The 21,471-nt window shown below is 37.0% G+C and overlaps 1 protein-coding gene across 2 annotated transcripts in view; it reads right to left on the bottom strand.

Moving 5' to 3' along the window:
• Positions 1-21,471, bottom strand: part of Edil3 (EGF like repeats and discoidin domains 3) — a 457,317-nt gene that overhangs the window by 108,203 nt on the left and 327,643 nt on the right. For both annotated transcript variants that reach the window (XM_052743643.1, XM_052743642.1), the window contains 2 exons: positions 3,555-3,710; positions 1,791-1,935 (listed from right to left, as the gene is read on the bottom strand). In XM_052743643.1, the coding sequence (XP_052599603.1) occupies positions 1,791-1,935; positions 3,555-3,710 (301 nt within the window). The remainder of the gene's footprint in view (positions 1-1,790; positions 1,936-3,554; positions 3,711-21,471) is intronic.

A 21,471-nucleotide genomic window follows, 5' to 3' on the forward strand; every position in this document is an offset into this window, starting at 1 on the left:
CAAAGCTACACAGAGAAACCCTGTCTCGAAAAACCAAAAAAAAAAAAAAAAAAAAAAAAAAATAAGAAAAACCAAAACTAATATAAAATAAAACCAGCCAGCAAGAGATACTGTGCTCTGCACCCAGGTTTAAAATCAATTTGTGGGGTTGGGAGTTAGAACACTACTTCCTTTTTAGAAAATAAGGTCTGTAAAGTGTCTGGTGTAACCTCTTGTCAAGCTTGCAAGCAAAATATATTTACACCTTAAGGGTGGAACTGTGTCATGTATGAGAAGCTGATCCTCATGAATCAAAGGTTTGAGGAATTGGAAAAGGTGATGTTAAGCAACAACAACAACAACAACAAAAACCACAGGGCTTACTGCAAACCTCATCATACTGTGGCTTCCTCGTGATTGCTTTATGACAAATGGCTTAGGGATGACACTGGCCTCTGGTGATAAAGTGACATGCAATACAAACCTCTGTAGCAATAATTCTGCTCACATTTACTAACAGTCAATAGTATGGTCCAAATAATTAAAATAAAATCTCTGTGAAGATATTTAATGGCAATGGAAACATTTCTCCATAAACAACACTGGTGTAGATTGTGCCCATGTGGTCCTTAAAGTAAGTTCACTCATACAGCAAATTTACTGTAATCTCTTTCAATGCAATAGGCTCATAAAGAATGATGTTTTTAAATACCATCTTCTATTTGCTTACAATTATTTCCTCAGTTTTCTCCTCTAGGAAAGGATTCTTTCTAGTAAGGGGCAGGTAGGGAGAAATGTGGGTTCATGGACACAGAGGAGTTACAGGAGGGTGGGAGAGAGAGAGAGAGTAATAAGCATGAATTAAATATATGTATGAAATTTTCAAAGAACTAACTTAATTTTTCATAACAGCAGTGTTCTTTCAAATTTGGTAAGAGGTTTTCCGTGCTTGGGGGATTATGCTAAAACATGACACAAGTGAACTTTCCAGTTTATTCACAGTGTTTGAACAAAAGAAAATCTTTTGTCGCCATGGCAAAGACAGGTAAGTTAGTATGCATGAAAAACAGTAACTGTCCTCTAAAACATAATTGAGTGGAATAAGCAGAAGGGATTTTCTATTTAGTTCAGAATATAGTTACAAAAGTAAAATGGGATCCAGACATAAAGTTTTTGTGTTTGTAGCTTGTTGTGATGATCCTGCAGGAGAATTATTTAACTGTATGTTCTTTGATGGATTACCCTTGAGCTAGATAACCATGACTTATATAATAAGCAGGTTGCCAGCTGAGAATGCTCAAAGAATGAATTTATAGTAGTACTCCTGGTGTTGAAGTATTGTTCCCTGGGGAGGGATGATAAATTTACATGTTTCATAAAATATAAAAAGAAAGCACCAAGTTTAAAGATAAAACTTACTTTCTCTGGACCTTATAGTCTGAATTTGCACAATTTATGAGGTCAAGCGGATTGTATTTTTAAATTGAACTTTCATTACCAAATATAAATCATGTTTACGACCAAAATCAATGGGGTACATCTTTTGATGACAGCTTCCCATGAGAATTCCCTGTATTCTATTTGATTACATGGATATGGACTTGACTCTGTACTATGTCTTCAGGGTGCTTTACAACTTGATTTGACACATAAACAGCATGCGTTTTCTCATTGAACCATGCCCTACATATTTTGTAGAAGAAATAAACTTCCGTGAGTGCTGAGAACCTAGAGATTAGTAACTAATCATGTGCAGAGATGTTTTCTGTTCTCATTAAAGGCAGTTTCGTAATAGAAAACAGAAGACTTACCTGAAAGCTCACAGCCAAGAAGCTCCATTCTTAACGTACAGTGCCTTCGACAAATTTGGGGATAGAGTCTGACATATTGAGCTTTGATTGGGGGTGTGAAAGAGTTAGCATAGGGGGTGTTGTTATCAACATTTCCACGGAACACCTGTGTAAAGACATACAGCATTTTAAAAGATGGCCATGGTGGCTCGTGCCTGTAGTAACAGTATTAAGGTGACCGAGACAGAAAGATCACCATGAGTTCAAAGTCAGTCTAGGCTACAGTGTGAGACTATTACCCATATGTGTCTACATATGTGTGTATAAATATATATGTTGTGTATATGTGTATGTGTGCCTGAATGTGTGTATGTACATATACATTTGCAATTGATTCTTTGGTTTTTTTTCATATATGTGAAAATACTCACACTCAACACAATTCTAAGATTATAATAAAGTATTACTGAGAATTTAGAACGCACCTTGCTATCAACAGTCAACAAAAAGCCTCATATAAAATCTAAATTAAAACTGTAGCACACTGTGTACTGTGATATAATCATACTTCCCTGACTAGTTTTTAAATTTTTGTTAGGGTTTATTTAATTTTACGTGCACGAGTGTTTTGCTTGCATGTATGTATGTGCACAATGGGTGTGCCTCGTACCCACCAAGGTTAGACAAAGACATCAGATTCCTTGAAACTGTAGTTAACTCGATTGGTGTAAGCCACAGTGTAGACGCTGGGAACCTAGCCAGGGTTCTCTGCAAGAGCAATAAGTGGTCTCATCTGCTGAGCTCTCTCTCCAGCCCTCTCCTCTACCACTTTAAAGACCAGGACTGCAGAGCCAGAGGAAGCCATTCTCCCTGTCACTGTCTCTGTCTCTCTGTATCTCTCTCTTTATATATATGCATGCACACATATAATTATAGATCATATATAATTATAGATCATATGTCAATCATCTATATCATCTATCCATCTTTCCTGTTTGTTTATCATCTCTCTCTCTCTCTTTTTTTTTTGGTTTTTTGAGACAGGGTTTCTCTGTGTATCTTTGCGCCTTTCCTGGGACTCACTTGATAGCCCAGGCTGGCCTCGAACTCACAGAGATCCGCCTGGCTCTGCCTCCCGAGTGCTGGGTATCATCTCTCTCTTAAAAGTTAGCACCCCAACCCCTTCGAGTTAATCTGAGTCTGTCCACTTGCAGATAAATAGACTTTTCTGATAAGCACCGTTCCTTCTGTGCTTTTAACCAGACTTTCAAATGTTATTGCAAAATGAATTAGTTTCAAAATCTGAGCACCAAAGGAAAAGGCGATATTAGATGCTGTCCTCATTTCATTTACAACATTCTCTTTTGCTCGGTAACAAACACATTTCCAATGCAAAATATGTACAGATGTACATCCATTCTGCCATTCAATGTTCTTGTTTTTAAAATAGTAAATTATTTGATTGAGGAGAAGGCGATCTGTGAAAGCAGGGAGAATGATTGGAAAGCCGGTGGTCCTTCAAGCAGCTTGCTTGTTATGCACAACTCTCCGCTAACTTTTTGACAAGTAATTGTCGGAGCACCAATTAAAATGTGAGAAACTCTTAAATGGCAGCAGTTAGAAATTCCTATCTTAGGGAAGCCCTTTACCCAATTAAATCCAAAATGCTACAGAAGTGTAGTTTAACATAAGCCCCTAGCAGAAGGCTTGGGTGTCAGTTATATGGTCACATGCGGCCATCATGGAATTTGAGTTAAACTCCAGAGGAGGAGGAGGTAGTCTTACCATGTCTTCATTGGTGCCTTTCACTTTGTACATGGTCCAGGTCTTCCCATCGTTGCTGTAGGCGATTTTGTAGGATTTTATGTACTCTGGGCTGCCAATCCTTTTGGCTCCTTGGGTAATAACACCAGTAACTCTCATTTTTCTTTGCAAATTTATCTGAGGAGACAAAGATAGTCAATGAAAGTCTCTTTCATTACTATTGGGGTTGCGATATGGACAATATTGATGTTAGAGATAGAATATTTTACTTATCTGTCTGTTTGATTGATATGAAGTGCTAATCAATATTAAGTATTTTTTCATGCAAATATAGCAAACAGGGATTTAAGTTTAAATTCAAAAAGTATCTTCTAATGATGTGATATATAAAAAATCTATTTCATGTTCAATGTCCCCCTAAAATATAAGACAAGAAAATCTTTGTTAGCTATGCTATGTAGGTTTGCCTCCATGAACTCCATGATGGAAACATTCTTCTCATTAAAGTAATCCTGTGTTATTACTGTGAAACTCTGATATCAATGAGATTTTTAGTGTGTCTCTCTCATGGAGGATTCTGGTTTCCATTAAAAATGAAACATAGAGAGCCCACAGCAATAATGAGTGTTAGAAGGAGAAAAACTAACAACAGAAATGATGCCAGAATCAGTCACAAGCATCTTTCATGTCTGGCTCTTTCTCCTTTCATCTCTGCTGTGGTGTGTAAAATGTCATGGGATGGGGGAGTTTTAGGGGTTCAACAAACAGTTGCTTTTCTCTTATTTAATCACATTGCAACTTTCTAAATGATACGGCCTTTCCTTTGTAAATCGATGTTTGCAGCAGAAATCATAACTACATTTTAAAAATACTATTTTGTCATTCAGATATAAAGCATGTTTTGACTCTTATTGTATAATAAAAATTAAATTTGTGATGGAAACATGCTTTATTCATATAGAATAAACACCAAGCTTTATTTCACTTGCTCTCAGTGCTCATTATATTCATACATGTATACTTAGCAGGAAGTGACTGTCTTAGCTAATTTTATGTCAAGCATTATTCTGTCTACCAGTACAAATTGAGTGATTTAAATGTCTTTTACATTTATATTACTTACTAATTCAGCAACATTTTTTTCCAGAAAAAGTCATCATCAAAGCCTCAGATGCTTGTGAATAGGCTTTTTCATGGTCTGGTGAGCCTTGAGATTAACATTTAAATAATAGATGTTGTGAAAGAAGATGCCAGAGGCACTATATCCCATGTTCCGTAATGTCCCAATGTCTCCCTACTCTCTGTACATCATGAGATTAGGGCCAACTTCTGCAAGGCTCAGCCTTACTACTGTATCAAGAAAGCCAGAGATTTTGATATACATAAATACCGAGATGGGTTAGTCCCTACCTCACTGTGCTGAGCAGAGCTGTCCCATCTTTCAGTCAAATTTAATGCTGCTGGTCCTGTAGATTCTGAAACCTACAATCACTAACCCAGATTGGCCTCCTAAACAGTATTTCTGTTATAAAACTTTCAATCGTGCGATGTTTCTGTGTGGGTTGACCCATACATTCAACTTTGTTTGTCTCATTTTCTGGTCAGCTATCACAGTGACTGTATATGTAAATGTGTTCTCAGCTCTATTCTTGTTCCTGGGCTCAGAAAATGAGCACACTTCTCAATGTAAATTTTACTTACTTCACTTAGTATTTATGTACATTTGTTTCAGTCCTATGATGGTTGATGTGGTGCTTTTACTGTGTACATTATGCTAGGTAACCCCTGATAGACATTATCATTATGTTAGTAAATCTGCTGTTGCTATGCAACCAATTTGCCTATGAACTTTTTTCCTCTTCTTCTTTTACTCCGGGGTGTCTTCAGAGCCTGAACCTTCCCCATACATGGAACATAAACAGTGGGCACTTTGAATTATGTTTCTTCCCATTTTGGAAGCCAGCCTTTTTTAAACCACATTTCACACTGCTGAGAATTCCTTTTTCAATTATGTTTTATCTCATTTCAATTATCTTGTTTACGCCTCTTGTAGACAGCCAAATTATCTCAGTTAGAAATTTGGCTGATGAGCTATACGGTAATTTTCTGAAGCTTAAATGGGAAAAGTGTAACAGAATTATACAATAAAAATCTGAATTCATTTTTCTCCAAATTATTAGAAATTGCTTTAAACAGATTCATATTTTCTTCAGTATTTAATAACATCTAGGTATATATTATAAGAATGCAGAAACTCAGTGAAACATCACCTCACTTGAATGGTCCCTATTGAGTGAACATCTGCAAATACATATCAGAAAAGTTTTCACTAAATACTAGGAACACAAAACTTTCAAAAGTTATGTTTGCAGTACAGGTTCTAGGATTTCATTAGGCTTCAGAATACTGATACTCATATAGCTAGAATTATTATGCTTGGAAAACAGTAGTTTAACACAAGCAATTGAGAATTTTACAATCATGATGGTAGTTCAATTTAAAACTAGGAATCTAAATTGCTGTGAAAAAAAAAATCCAGCTGTCCTTGGAGGGAGACTCAGCCATGATTTTAGAGGCATTGCCACCATAAACACCTGCTGCAAGGGGGCTTAGTTCATCCCATTAGAACTTTTTAGGTTTGATTCCTGCCAGGCAACCTGATAAAGCTGAATTTAGATTTACCTTGCTTTGTGGACTAACTTGGGCACTACATAAACTGTCTATTGAAAAGTCACATTGGAAATTTCTAAATTATTCTGTAAGTACTTATATTCAAAAATATATTTTCATTTATAGAACTTGTAACAAAGATGATATTTCTACACAGAATAGTAGGTACACTGTGTGACCATAAAAGACCAAAGTACTTTCTGAAGTATTTTGAGCACCTCCTGCCCCTTAATGAATGTGAATAGGAGCATCCATGCAGCTATGCATGAGTAGACCCCATGCTGAGGCCAGGCAGCAACAGAAAGGCCTGAAGTATTCATAGCTACTTTTGACTTCCTATCTTTGTAATGCTGTTCAGTTTGTCTAAGCTTTGAAGTTTAATTTTCTAAACTATTGAAAGTATTTTAAGAGAATTTTGAGACATAAACATTATATGATATACCCACGAAAAAGTTTATCCACATAGAAAATTATTAAAATATTTGATACTTGGTTTGATTTACATGTTTTTTTTTAATTTGGGGGTAGGGTGGGTTAAATCAAAAGAATTCCACTAGTATTTTGCCCTTAAAATTTAATATTAGGGGATATCAAGGAGAATATTTTTATGAATTGATAATCACAATAACTATCCCAAACTAATTTTATAAACAATGTCTAGAGGTATGCATTATTAAGGTACTTAGGGCTACAACTTTTAAGTGTATAGTGTACATGTGTGTGTGTGCATCTGTTTATGTATATGTGTATGCACATGTATATCTGTGTATGTGTAAATAAGTATATGTGAATGTGTATGTGTATGTATGTATGTGTATGTGAATATGTGTGTGTGTGGGTAGTGTGTATATATCTATGTTTGTATGTGTATATTTGCATCTCTGTGTATGTATGCATGTGTGAATGTATGTGTATGCATGTTTGTGTAAATATAACCATGAGCTTCAATATGGAGTGCAGAGGGGAAAATCAAACAAATTTTTGAAAAGACAGCAATTAGAATGTGCTAATGGGCTTTTATCCAGCATCCACCATTGAAATATCAAATGCAAGCCTTTTCCATCAAATATTCTAAAACTTGTGTTTAGGACAAGAAATTAAAATATTTTGTCTCCTCCACTGGGTAAGACAATTATGCAAATGTTTTAATCCTCCCCACGCAGTAAAAATCTTTGTTTAAATAAAGACCTCTACTCTACTTTAAAAATACTATAGCCATTGATGAGAGAGAGGAGAGATATGGCAGGCAAGGGACATGGAGATCATGATGGGAGGACGTGCAGAGATGACCGGCCCACACTAGTGGAAGCCCATGAACTGTGGACTGGTGCCTGTGGAGCCCCGATGGGACTGGACTAGGCCCTCTGGATACGGAAGATGGTTGTTTGGCTCAAACTGTTTGGGAGGCACCAAGGCAGGGGGATTGGGATCTGTCCCTCGTCTATGGGCAGGCTTCTGGAATCCAGTGCCCGTGATGTGACACCTTGTAGTCTTGGTGCAGTGGGAAGGGGCTTGGACCTGCCTAGGCTCAGTGTGCTGGACTCTGCTGATTTGGGGGATGTGGGGTTGTGGGGTGTCTTGGGAAAGAGAGCTAGGGGGTGGGAGGAGGAAGGAGGGGCTGTTGTGGATAGTATGTGGAATAAGTAGAAAATTTCTTAATAAAGAAAAATGAAAAAAAATACTATAGCCTAGATCAGTGGTCCTTTTCTCTTTGAGGCAGCAATCCCCTTCTTCATTCATTTCCTATATAAAAAGGCTTTTCAGACTATCCACCTGAATACAATTGTGAGGTCAGAGGTTTGCCAGGTCATATCTAGACAAAGGGGAGGTCACAGCCACCACCTGAGTTAGAATGAAAAGTCAAAGAACTTCTGTTTCAGTTAATGTTTTCTTTTCTGGAGCACACATTCTTGATCACGGGTAGAGTTTGCCTTGTTCAGAAACTTCAGCTGTAATGAAGTTGGAATGGTATTCTCTTTCTTTATGACTTATTTCTAACGTTCTATTCCCAGAAATTGCAGGAAAATGACTGAGATTAATCACATTCTGCAACACACACACACACACACACACACACACACACACACACACACACACACACAGACACACACACACCAGCAGTAATAAAGTCCTCATTGTACTATGGGAAACCTTTAGTGCAATTGGACATTTTGCGATTTTAGTACTTTTTATGCCTGAAGCATAGGAAGTGGAACTCCAAGGGCTGAGCAACATTGGGCATATAACTTCTAGACATGTCATTTTTCCTTCTCAGTTTGTTTGCATGACCTCCACTCAATTCCAGCCAACAATCGTGAGGATCAGTCAGAAAATGTAGGACTCCATTGAAATGGGAGCCTTTCACTACTAGCAAGGTGTGTTTGACCCTCTACACCCCATATCCTTGCTTAGGGACTAAAAATGTAAAGCAGAGATACAGAGTTGGTAAGATCAGTGTCTTTCAGGAGAGGAGAGTGTAGGGTTGTGTAGGAAAAGATTAACTTTTATTGTGAGACATCCTCTTGACTTAACTCAGATTACTGAAATTATGAGGGAGGGCTTTTACATATCATAGGGAAAACTTACATAAATTAAAAACCAACAGTACTTATTATGAATGAACATAAAATTACTTACATATATTTTCCAAAGGAGGAGAGAAACAGTGAGACATAGCAGGTAAATAAAATAGTGTGCAAGGTGATGAGGTTAAAAACCTTTCAAGACTAGAACAGAGCAATTGCCTATATTGGGAGAGGATGTAAAAATTCATAGTGACAACTAAAAAGAATAATGTATCTATTTCAATTTTAGTAAATGTGCTCATTGGAGATTATCAAATTATTAATCTATACCAGCTACTAGCAATTTTAAAAATGCCAAGAGTTAAAATAGAGTGACAGAGTTTGGGGACATGGCTCAGTTGGCGAAATGCTCATGAGGACTGGGTTTGATCCCTAGTGCCTAGGCGCAGTCAGGAGCAATTGGTATGTGCCCATAATGCTAAGGCTGGGGAAACAGAAACGGGATTTCTAGGGCTTGGTGAACAGCCACTCTAGCTAAATTGTTGAGCTCCAGGGTCAGTGAGAGAACTTGTCTCCTAAAATTTAAAAAAAATATGTGGAGATCAATCATGGAAGACATTCAATTGACCTTGGGCCTTTACATTTCCAAAAAATTCCAGATGAATTGAGCAGTTACATGAAAGGAAAGAAAGGAAGAAAGAAAGAAAGAAAGAAAGAAAGAAAGAAAGAAAGAAAGAAAGAAGGAAGGAAGGAAGGAAGGAAGGAAGGAAGGAAGGAAGGAAGGAAGGAAGGAAGGAAAAGACTAGGGACTAGTAAGAGGAAATCAGCGAACTTAAAATCATCTCAGCTGGAGCCTAGAAAGATGGTTCAGTGTTTATGAACTCTTACTGCTCTTTCATAGGACCCAGTTTTGGTTCTCAGCCCCAACATGGCAGACCATGGACTTTGGTAACTAGTTTCAGGGGATTTGATGCCCTCTCTGGCCTCCATAAGAATAAGACATGCAAACAATGCACATTCATACAGACAAACAGAACGCTCATACATACAAAATAAATAAGTCTTCAAATACAGTATCAAAGATAAAAATGTTTTTACACGTGAGACAGGAAGTCTTATATGGAACAGAAATTTCTTCAAGAGAAAAGTCAACGTGCCAATGACAAGTAAAGACTAGTAATTTACAATTCACATCACAACCAAGATTGATTAATTCAAGGAATTAGATGATCTTATAAATTGATGGCTAAAACACAACCCATTTCAAAAAGAGCAAAGTATATTTGTTTGTCTGACATTAAATGAAATATACATGAATGTTACCCCAATAAATGAAGTTACCCCAATTCATTCATCAGGGGCAAGAACAGAAACTTTGATTCTATGCTATTCACAAGGACCTTTGAATATAGGTACATTTACATATTTCTGGTGAACTTAAATAACATAGTTGTATGGTTACATCAATTGTAGTTTAGGAATGTAGCCCGTGATTATAATCACACAAAGGTAAATTGATAAAAAGTTCAAAACTGGTCCTTTCATCACTGTGTGCAATAAAGCACAATTTCCAATCATTTAAAATGTCTATCAGAAGCTAAGTAAGGATTTTCAAGATAGAAATGTTCAGAAAATGGGATACTGGCTAGTTGTAAGAACAAGCGTGGGAGACAGAGGGATATAGGGATAGGAATATAGAGGGAAAAGGGGAAACAATTGAGTGGGAAAGGGTAGAGAGAAGAGAGAGGGGGGAGTTCTTAACGTTTGATACAGAAAACACACCAGGATTTCCCACAGTGAGTTATACACTTCTAAAGTACTCAAACAACTTAAGATTTTTATGATACTAATACATCACAAGTGAAGTTCATAGCAAGGGCTTAGTATGGGTAAGGATATCTGAAATCTCAAAACTTGACTAGCACAGCAGTATGGGTCATGTCTTTGACCTAGTTCTTGAGACAAAGTTTGCAATGAATGAGAAGCCATCTCAGGCTATGCAATGAGTTACAAAGAGACTGGCGTGCAGAGTAAGGATCTCTTACTAAATGAAGACATACAGAAACAAAAAAGAACTCGAGTGGGCTTGTGGGAAATCATTTCTCAAACTTTTAGTCTCAGCATACCTGTATTAAAAATCAAACAAAAGCACAAATACTATGAAACACATGTATGCACGGTTTTAAATATGTATGTGCAGTGATTTTGTTAGACATATAAAATAAACTCTTTCAGAAATATTGACTAATTTAGACCTGAGAAGTGACTTGGGAGTTAAAGCACTCTCTGAGCGAGCCTGATGACCTGAGTAAACTCTAACCTCCAGATCTCATGTGATCATGGATGTACAAAACTCGTGACACAAAATTATCCTCTCACCACCAAATTTTTGTAAAAAAAATACATTATTCAAGTATAAACAAAAATTTACTGAGACCTTGGTTCATATTTTTCTGAATTTCTTTCAAATATCACCTGGAAAGGCTTCTTCTCTTACTTCCACATTAAGTCAATAGGAGTACACTGTTTCATCCGAGATATATGAAGAAAATAGAGCTTTATAGGGTTGAATAAGAAAGACGTAATTTAATAAACTATTCAATAATTCTAAATATTTTTGATACCCCATCAGAACTTGGGATACCTATTTTAAATTTCAGTGAAAGTAGCTTCTTAAGTTTTACTTGCTGTGTGAAATCCAAATTCTCCCAATGAATTTTTCTTATCTGTTATGCTAAAATCTGTAGATTGTCTTAGCTTTAGAGAGTTAATTTCCTCACGTACCATTTTGTAAAATTGGGCATTGATCGTTTCTAACATACTGGCTGATTAAGCTATGCCGATTCTCCAAGTGATGACAGTTGATATTATTTAATTTCAAAAAAGTCATATTAATTAATATCAACACCAATTTCATCAAGATGGAACTTTTTTGTTGATTACAAGCTATCAAACCACATTTACTTATAAAGTTCTCCAACAGTAATTTCAACCTGCAATTTCTGGTTTTATATCAGTAAATCCTGTCAGCCATTTTCCCTGGTGTGGAGTAACTCTGGTAAACAGCAAGGAATGACAGCTATAGTTTATCTGACAAGGGTTCTCTGACATAAACCTGTTGCCGCAGTCATGCGGGAGGAGAGTTCCCACAGAAAACCACAGAATCACACCGTGCTTTAGCTGGGGATATCAAACTTCAGCACTGAGCAGAGCATGTTTTTTACAGTTCCCGCTGCCTCACACAGAATGTGGAAGACCTAATAGGGACTGACAGTTAATTAAGTCAGCTGTCATGATAGCTTCATTAGGGGAATTTAAAAATGAACAGTATGTTCTTGTTCTGCTCCTAAATGTGCATGACAGAGATGACTCAGTGACAGTGACTGTAGTTTGGTACCACTCTCTTGTTATCTTCTAAGACATGGACACTGATTGTAGTATTAGTAGAACGTTAGTACAGTGAAAGTCTGGGAGGAATTTATAAATATTGTAGAAATAATGTAACTTGTGAACTTCCTGAAAGGGCTTTTAAGACTCGCTGTCCAAGTGACGTGTGAACAACGATTTTAGCTGAGAACTCTTATTGTTAAAGAAACATGTTTTTTTTTTTTTCAAAACACAGACACAAACACACTTGCTCAGGTATACACATAATGATTTGCATGTACACAACCCAAGAAGAGAAAAGCAACACAAATTGATGAAGTAAATGATGTTAAAGTACATAAAAGCAATTGAGTTAAAGGAATGAGCATAACTAATCTTGTACTTCTTCTAAACAAAATACAAATTAAATAAGTAGAAACAAATACATGTCAGATAGGAGAAGAGAAAGCCATCAGAATATCAAGTTTTTGTGAAATATTATGCTGCTCCTGGTGACTGTGTAAGCTTGCCATATTTCGTGGTTAATAAAAATCAAGAAACTTTATTTCTAGGTATGCTGCCTTAAAAAAGAAAGCATCTGTGCTCGTGGAAAATTGCAAATTTTATATTAGCAAAGAGGAGGAGATGTGTGAACAGAGTCCTCCAAAAGAATTAAAAAGTAAAATACAGAAAATGGGGTATTATTCAGTAGTAGAATACTTATTCAGCAAATGGCAGCTTAATAGTTTGATTCCTAGCAAAATACACACACACACACACACACACACACACACACACACACACACACACACACATATATATGTATAAATATATATGTATATATATATATATATATATATATATATACACACATATGAACTTTATTATTTTCTTTTAGGTTGTTCCAATTTGGTATAATACAGATTTTAAATTATGTCATATGTCTTTAATTTCCCCAGTCTTTTTTTGCAGTGTCTACCATTTTATATCTAATTTTATTAATGTAAATCTTTTACCTCTATCTCTTCCTGATTTGGTTAGGGTTTGCCAAACTTGTTTATTTTCTCTCCGAACCAACTCTTCATATCATTGATTCATGTTGCTTTTTATTTGTTTGTCTCTATTTCATTGTTTTCAGCCTTGCGTTTTATCGTTTAGTCCATTTAATCCTCTGGATATTCTTTCTGCTTGTTCTAGATCTTTCAGGCATGTTTCTAGAGCTTTTGATGTAAGCTCTTTGTGCTTTGATCTTGCCCCTTAAAGCTCTTCATTGTGTCCAATGGGTTTCTGTGTACTGTGTTTTCATTTTTATTCAGTTCCAAAAAGCATATAATTTCCTTCTCAATTTCTGTCTTGACCTGCTTTTCACTCAGTTGTTTAGTTTACACGAGTTTGTAAATGTCCTGCTGTTGTTCATTCAAACTCTAATCCCTGGTTACCAGATAGGAGTTATGTCAGTTTTCTTATATATGTGGAGCCTTGCTTTGTGTCCTAAAATATGGTCATTTTGGAAAAAGTTTTATGAACTGCCAAATAGAAGAAAGTATACTCTTTAGCATTTGAGTGGAATGCTCTGTAGACGGCTGTTAGTTTCATTTAATTTATAATGTTATTTAACTCTAACATTTATTTTAGTTTTTGTCAGAATGTCCTATTGGTGAGGAAGGAGTACTGTAGTCAAGATCATCACTACATGAGGGTAAATATGTGGATTTTAACTGTAGTAGTGTTTCTTTTATGAACATCAGTGCCCTTACGTTTGGTGCATAAGTGTTCAGAATTATAATATCTTCTTGGTAAATGTTTCCTTTAATTAGTATATATTATCCTTTCCTATCTCTTCTGATTATTTTTAGTTCAAAGCCTATATTGCCAGATAATAAAATAGCTATATTAGTTTGCTTCTTGGATTCATTTACCTGGAATACTCTTTTCATTCCTTTTCCCTTAAGTTAATGTGTATCCTTGATGATAAGGTGTCTTCCTTGGATGAAGCAGAAAGATGAATTCTGTTTTCTAATCCAAGCTGTTAGTCTGTGGATTTTTTTTTTTTTTTTTTGGTTAGGGGAATTTAGACCATCATTATTGAGAGTTATCAGTGAATAGTTAGGTAATATTGATTCCTTCTATTTTGTTGTTGTTGAATGGGTTTTTTTCTGCCTCTTTTGTTTCATAGTATTTTGGATTATTTATTCTTTGTGTCCTCTTGGGAGTGGTTAACTTCTTTAGATGGAAAATTTCCTTCTAGTTCTTTCTTTAGAGCTGGATTGGTAGAAATTGCTTAAATTTTTTAAATATGACATGTTTGTCTTTTTCCATGGTGTGTGATTTCTAGTTTCTTTGGGTATAGTAGTCTTGGCTGGCATCTATGGTCTCTCAGAATTTATAAAACATTCTGCCAGGTCCTTCTGACATTCAGTCTCCTTGGAAAGTCAGGTGTTATTCTAATGTTCCTGCCTTTGTATGAGACTTGGTCTTTTGCTCTTTCAGCTTTTAATATCCTTTCTTTGCCCTGTACCTTTAATGTATTGATTATTATGTCTCATGGGCAGTATTCTTTCATGGTTTTGCCTGTTTTGTGTTATGTATGCTTCTTGCCAGAAATCTCCTTCTTTAAATTTCTTCAAGAAATTTTCTACTATGATCTTATTTAAAAATATCTTCTGTGCCTTTGACCTGGGTTTCTTCTTCTATACCTATTATTCATAGCTGTGTTCCTTTCATAGTGTCCCAGATTTCCTGGATGTTCTGTGCCTGGGCATATTTAGAGTTACCATTTCTTTTGACTGAGCTATCTATTTCTTCTATCCTGTCTTCAAGATGTGAAATTCTCTTTTCTACGTATTTTAATCTCTTTGTGAAGCTTACCTCTGAGATTTTGTTTGACTTTCTGAGTTTTACTTCATTTGGGGGGATGCAATTGTATTTATTTATTAAATTTTAAGTTCATATTTTGTACCGTTTTTCTTACTTCCTTTTCTCAGAGCATAATAAGTAGAGTTGCTAGATCAGGGATACTGTCTTTGTTCATGTTTGTATTTGTATGTTGGGTTCTAGGCACTAGTGTTATGGCCTTTAATTGTTTCTTGTTGTAGATAATCTGGTCTCATCTTTGTTGTGTGGGTTCTCGATTCTGTGATTATTGTTACCCAAATCTTCAGTTTGTGGACCAGAAGAACATTGCTTGGTTTTCAGTCTTATGAATCCCTCTCGGTTTGGGGTTCAGACTCTGACTAGTCCTAGAAGCTCTGGGTTCAGTCGTAGAAGTAGTCTCAGATTGATGCAATGGGTTAGCAGGCAGGAAAACGAGACTGTTTTTGAAATTCTCTTAAACAGAACATGGAATCTGGTTCCGTGAAAGCAAAGATAGAACTAGGTATACTCTGGATCTGCCAAGGGTGGCAGCAAGGAGTCTCCAGGGCATTGGAGGGGGGTTAGGAGGAAGGGTTGAGGTGGACAGGCAGCAGCAGTAGGTCTAACAGTACTCCAGAGAGTCCAGATGGAGGAGGGAAGAATGGTACAGGCAGCCTATCTAGGTCCTAGCCAAGTAGGGTGGTTATGGGATTCCTGGAATGTCAAGTTTCTATGGGTTCTTGAAGATTCCCAATGGAATGGAAAGGGGTTAGCAGGAATTTCTAATAGGTCTTTTAATAAAAACCCAGAGCCAGATATTGGAGTAAATGCTGAAAGATCGGAGAGAAAAAGGAACAAGCCACATTTTACCTCTAGGACTCCTCAGCCTGAACAGCCTTCAGTTCTGTCTCCTCTCGCCTTACGTACTTTTCTCTCTGCCCAACCATCACTTCCTGGCATTAGAAGCGTGTGTGCTTCCCAAGCAAAGGCGTGCGATCGATCTCAAGTGCTAGGATTAAAGGTGTGTGATTCCCAAGTACTGGGATTAAAAGTGTGTGCCACCACTGCCTGGCATCTATGTTTAATTTTGTGGCTTGTTCTGTCCTCAGATCTTCAGGCAAATTGTATTAGAGCACACAATATATAACCACAAATGTGTGATGTGAATAGCAAGGAAGAATTAGGTGGACCCTGGATTTGTACTAGGCTAATTTCCCAGACAATGGACGAGGGCTGGAGGAGGAGCTCAGGCGGACAGGAGGCAGCACATCAATGGAACTCTGGAGAGTCCAGAATGGAGCAGGGAAAGGAAGACACGGGCACCTTACCAAGCTCCAGGCTAAATGTGGTGGCTGTGGGGTGCTGAGTTTGCGATAAGTCAGAAATGAATGGAGACTGTCTCGGAGAAACAATTGAAGGGACCCAGAGAATAAAGAACTAGGAGGATTCTCTTTCATTTATTTTAAATGTTTTAATACTTAAAGAAACAAGAGAAAAATTTTTATCAGTGTCGCTGTAGGAATCACTTCCAAACAAAGATCAGTTGGGGAAAAAATGTTTGATTCATAAATCATTTTTAGAAAAATCACTTAGCTACCTTTCCCTTCTTCATTTCTAAGGACATAAAGGCAGTAGCTTATTGGTAGAGGTTTAAAAAAAGCAATTTTTCATAGACATCTACATTGGCCTACTATACCCAAAAGTTATACAATAATGTTCTATTTAGGAAACAATAAGCCTATGAATATATTTTCAAAATTTGTACCAGACCAGGTGACTTGTTTAAACTACAGAATGCTTACGGATTAACATTTCTTTCACATTTTAAATATTGTATCTTTATTTATATTTGTGTGTGTGTGTGTGTGTGTGTGTCTGTGTATGTGTGTGTATGGTGTGTGTGTATATGTGTCCCCTGAGGTTAGAAGAGGCATCAGACTTCTTGATGTTGGAGTTAAAGACAGTTGTGAGACACCAGATATAGGCACTGGGAACCAAATCTTCTGAAAGAACAGCAGAGGCTCTAAAGCACTAATTAATTTTTTTGTTATGTTTTTGCTTTTGTTTTTAGTGAGAGAACATACATACTGCATAGTGTAAGTGAGGGCTCAGTGAAACCATTGAACTAGGCTGCTCCGTAGGGTAAAAGGTTTCTTTCACACATGAAACTTTCACGTGGCTGTCTGTCAGGTGGTAGAGATAGAATAGACAGAGGCTATTTGGGAAGAGTCCAAAGTGGCCATGGCTACCAAGAACAGAGAGAGTATCAAGAAGACAGGGAAATCCTTGCCAGTTATAAAGGGAGTTGGGTAGGTGCAGTGAGAAAGGTATGTAAATCAGAACTACCTGGAAGCTTAGAGTATCAGTACGGAGGTTCATGAGAAGAGCCAGGAGGCTAGTGTGGGGCTTTGATATATGTTATGGGTATATGGTCATGGTGATATGTGTTATGGGTATATGGTCATAGTGACAATGTTATGGTGATGTATTATGCATATATGCTGATGGTGATATGTGTTATGGGTAAGTGGTAATATGTGTTATGAGTATACAGTAATGGTGATATGTGCTAAGGGTATATGGTAATGGGGAAGCAATGGCTTTTCCTAATGTCAGTTTTTGAAGGCTGCTGAATGTAAGTTGTCATCTATTCACCAGCACTCCGTCTGTTTACCCTCTCAGAGTTCAAACTGTCTATTTGAACACTGGCACTGGCATTTTAGGGCTCTGGGTAGCCTACTTTGGACCTAACACACAGGTAATTCATTGGTGTAAATACTAATGTCATGATAATTTGTTATTTAATGATACTATATGTCCAATTCTTGTTTTTATAAGATTTCAATAAAACTCAGAAGACTGTTAAAATAGTTGCTGTGATATTTTATCTGTGTCCCCCAATAAAGCTTATCTGAGGATCAGAGGAAAAAGTCAGTTACTATATTAAACATAGAAGTCAGGCAATGGTAGCACATGCCTTTAATACTAGCATTCAGGAAGTAGAGATCCATCTGGATCTCTGTGAGTTCAAGGCCACACTGGGAACAGAGTGGGGCGTGGTGGCACATGCTTTTAATCCCAGCCGTAGTTAACCATAGAGGTCTGGAAGTCTGTACAGACAACAGGAAGTGATAGAGCTGGGCAGAAAGAGGAAGTGATGTAGCTGGATGGAGAGAGGAAGTGAGATGGTAGGGACAGAAAGGCTATAGGTGTGAGTATACAGGAAGTAGCCCTCTCTGGGGGTGGAGGCATCAGTAAGGTGAGGTTAGCTGTGGCTTGTCCTATTCCTCTGATCTTTCAGTTTTCACCCCAATATCTGGCTCCGGGATTTTTTTTTATTAATAAGGTCATTTAGCAATTTGTCTTACAAATAGTACCTATTTCAATATATGGAAAATAAAAACATCATGCAAAAGTTAAGTAACAAAACATTCTGTAAGACAGAACATAAGAGAAGGGAAATTTAATATTTATTAAATTTAATATGTGAGCAATATGCCATTTAACTTAAGGCAAAGAAGACCATGCTGCAGGATAAGAGAGACCAAGTTGAAATGTTTTTTTTAATTTTTACTTCAGGAAATACTTTAATTTTTATTCAAACGAATACATTATTTCATTTTGAATGTTTTATTTCTGCATCTGAATTGTCTTCATATTGAATTAAAATATTAATTTTAATGATTATTGTGAAAAAAAGAATAATTTGAGAAAAGGCATCTAAATAATGTAAATTATCATTATGCTTTCATCTTTATACACACAAACACACCATACAATATTCAATGAAGATTGAAAGAGTTACTGAAATAAAACTTTTGAAATCCTTTTAGGTAGGGGTGCTGAGAGAATATTTGTCCTTAGATTTAGTTATTGACCATTTTCTTGACAGAGACAGAACTTAAAAAGACATATTTTTAATTACGTGTATGTGTGTGTCTGCAAAATTGCCCAAGGAAGCCAAAGAGGGTGTCTGATCACCAGGTTTATGGTATATGGCACATGATATATCACAGGGTAATTGTCTGTCATTAATAGGCAGTTATCAGTTATCATATGTGGGTACTGGGAACCATGCTCTGCCTTTTGGAAGAGCATATATCTCTGTTTCTCACTGAGCCATGTCTCCAGCCCCCAGGCAGAAGTCTTCAAAATCCTTTGTTGTCTCCTGAGCCATTGAAACCTCTGACACAGAGCTCCTCATTCCCTTCTAACAGCCTTGATGATAAAAGCCTCTTTTGCCGTGATGAAGCTATTCTGTGTAGGCTCATTTTCAGGTTAGGATCTGGTTGCCAGGGGAACATCCATGTCATCAGAGATATGGAACTTTCAGTCCTAACTTACACCCTCCAAGGAAGTAAGAGAGGCTTAAGGTTGAGTTGACTTCCCAGGTCAATGGTGTCATCAATTATGTTTATATAATGAAGTTTGCATAAACATCCAAATACAGCACCCAGGTTATCGGAGACACTGGACAGGTTCCTGGAGAGTGATAGACTAGAGAGAGCAAGGACACTCAGCACAGTTTCCCTCATACTTCATTCAGTGTCCCTTCGTCTGGCCATTCCTTAGCATCCTTTCTAGTAACCTTTGCAATAAATTGGCACGCATGATTGTTTGCCAAAGTTCTGTGAGCTATCCTGGTAAATCATTCTTACGCAAGCTCATGGTATTGGGAGCCTGATTTATTGCTCCTTGGTCTGTGAATTACTTCTTGCGACTGGCATCTGAAGAGGGGGGTGATCCTTCCTGAGCCTTTAACCTATAGAGCTGATACTAATTCAGGCTAGTGTTACAATTAAGGTAAATTATTTTAAAAAAAAATGAAAGTGTTCATTTGAGAAATTGGTTATTGGAGGGAAGAACTTCTGTATGTATGGTGACCAGAGAGAGAATGTTGAGGGTGCAAACAGAACAGCATTGCTATCCCTCAGGTAGCTATGTTTTCAGTGGTCAGCATGAGAACAGTGTCCCGTCCCGTCCCGTCCCGTCCCGTCCCCCCCACCCCCACCCCCGCAGCCCAGGAGGGATTTGTTCAGCAGCAGTCAATAAAACTACCCTTCAGGCAAAACAGAAAACTAAACAAAACAAAAGGAAACAAAACAAGAAAACAAAACAGTCAATCATCTATATTCGTTGATAATAGAAATATCTTGAGCCTTCTAGACAGTTGTAAGTATCATCTTTCTGCACTTTGGGTTGCAAAGTTATCACTTTAAGGATTAAAAAAATAAACACCTCATTACCAAAAGTTCTGGTAAAAAGTTTAACTTAAATATTATAAAGTACTGGGACTCTTTTTTCCATCACATTGTCATATATAATGTATTATTATAATTAATAAAATGTAACTAAGATGGCATCATATAATATAATACATATACAGTGTAGCAGTATAGAACAACATCAACACCTTCTAAGGAGGTGTGGCCTTTAGGAAGCCTCAGGAATGTGGTTGTAGGAAGGCTCCAGCAGTGTTTAGCATGGGAGAGTAGCCCTGAAGCTGTTTCCTGTGTGAATCTGACTGAGTTTCCTGGCTGTATGAGGATCTCATCAAGATTGTCTGAAACACCAAACAATCCAGTCCATGCACACGATGAATCCACACAGCCTCAGGCTCTATGTCCGCCTCCTGAATGCTCTCACAACCCTCTTCGGATTTGGTTTGCTCAGTCTGACATTGTTTATCCAAGACAGTGTGTGTGTGTGTGTGTGTGTGTGTGTGTGTGTGTGTGTGTGTGTGTGTGAGAGAGAGAGAGAGAGAGAGAGAGAGAGAGAGAGAGAGAGAGAGAGACAGAGAATTTTCGTAAGTTGTACTTGTGCATGTTAATCTAATTAGGTAATTTAATTAAACAGTAGCCTCCAATTTATCCAGTTTTCTTTTCTTTTCTTTCATTACTATGACCAATTGGGATTTGAAAACATTAAATCAAAAATACAATAAATAATCTGTAAATATTAAACATTTAACTATAGTAATTGGTACAATAGTATTACTTCCTTTTAATTGTTGTTAATCTATTACTGAACCTAATTTATAAAGCAAAGTCTATCAAATGTGTGTATGTTTAGGGGAAAACAGTATATATGAGTACCAATCACACTTTCAGATAGTAACAGGGTGGACTTGCAATGTATCCTTTGGGGTTATGCAGGGGTCTACTATAATTAATGACACTAGAAAAGATTTTTTTTATCTAAAAGCTTGAAAAAAATCCTTTGAAATATCGCAAAAGGGCAAGTTACTGAAAATGTCTAACGGGGAAAATTGATTAACACTCAGGATTCTACACTTGGACAACTTCACTAATATATATTTTTTAAAGGCATAAACTCTGAAGTATTAGTAATGCGTATTAATAATGTTGGTGAAGTTGACCCAAGAATGAAAAATGTACATAATAGAGGAGTTTAAACAGGTTTTCCTCTTAAGCATCATTGGTGTCACACAAGTTCTGAAGGGCTAGACCAAAGGGCGGCTAAATTATCCTCCAGGGACCTGGGCACTGGTCAGCCTTCGGCAT

This window comes from Peromyscus californicus, unplaced genomic scaffold (assembly GCF_007827085.1).
Source record: "Peromyscus californicus insignis strain IS unplaced genomic scaffold, ASM782708v3 Scaffold_18__1_contigs__length_77618521, whole genome shotgun sequence".
NCBI lineage: Eukaryota > Metazoa > Chordata > Mammalia > Rodentia > Cricetidae > Peromyscus > Peromyscus californicus.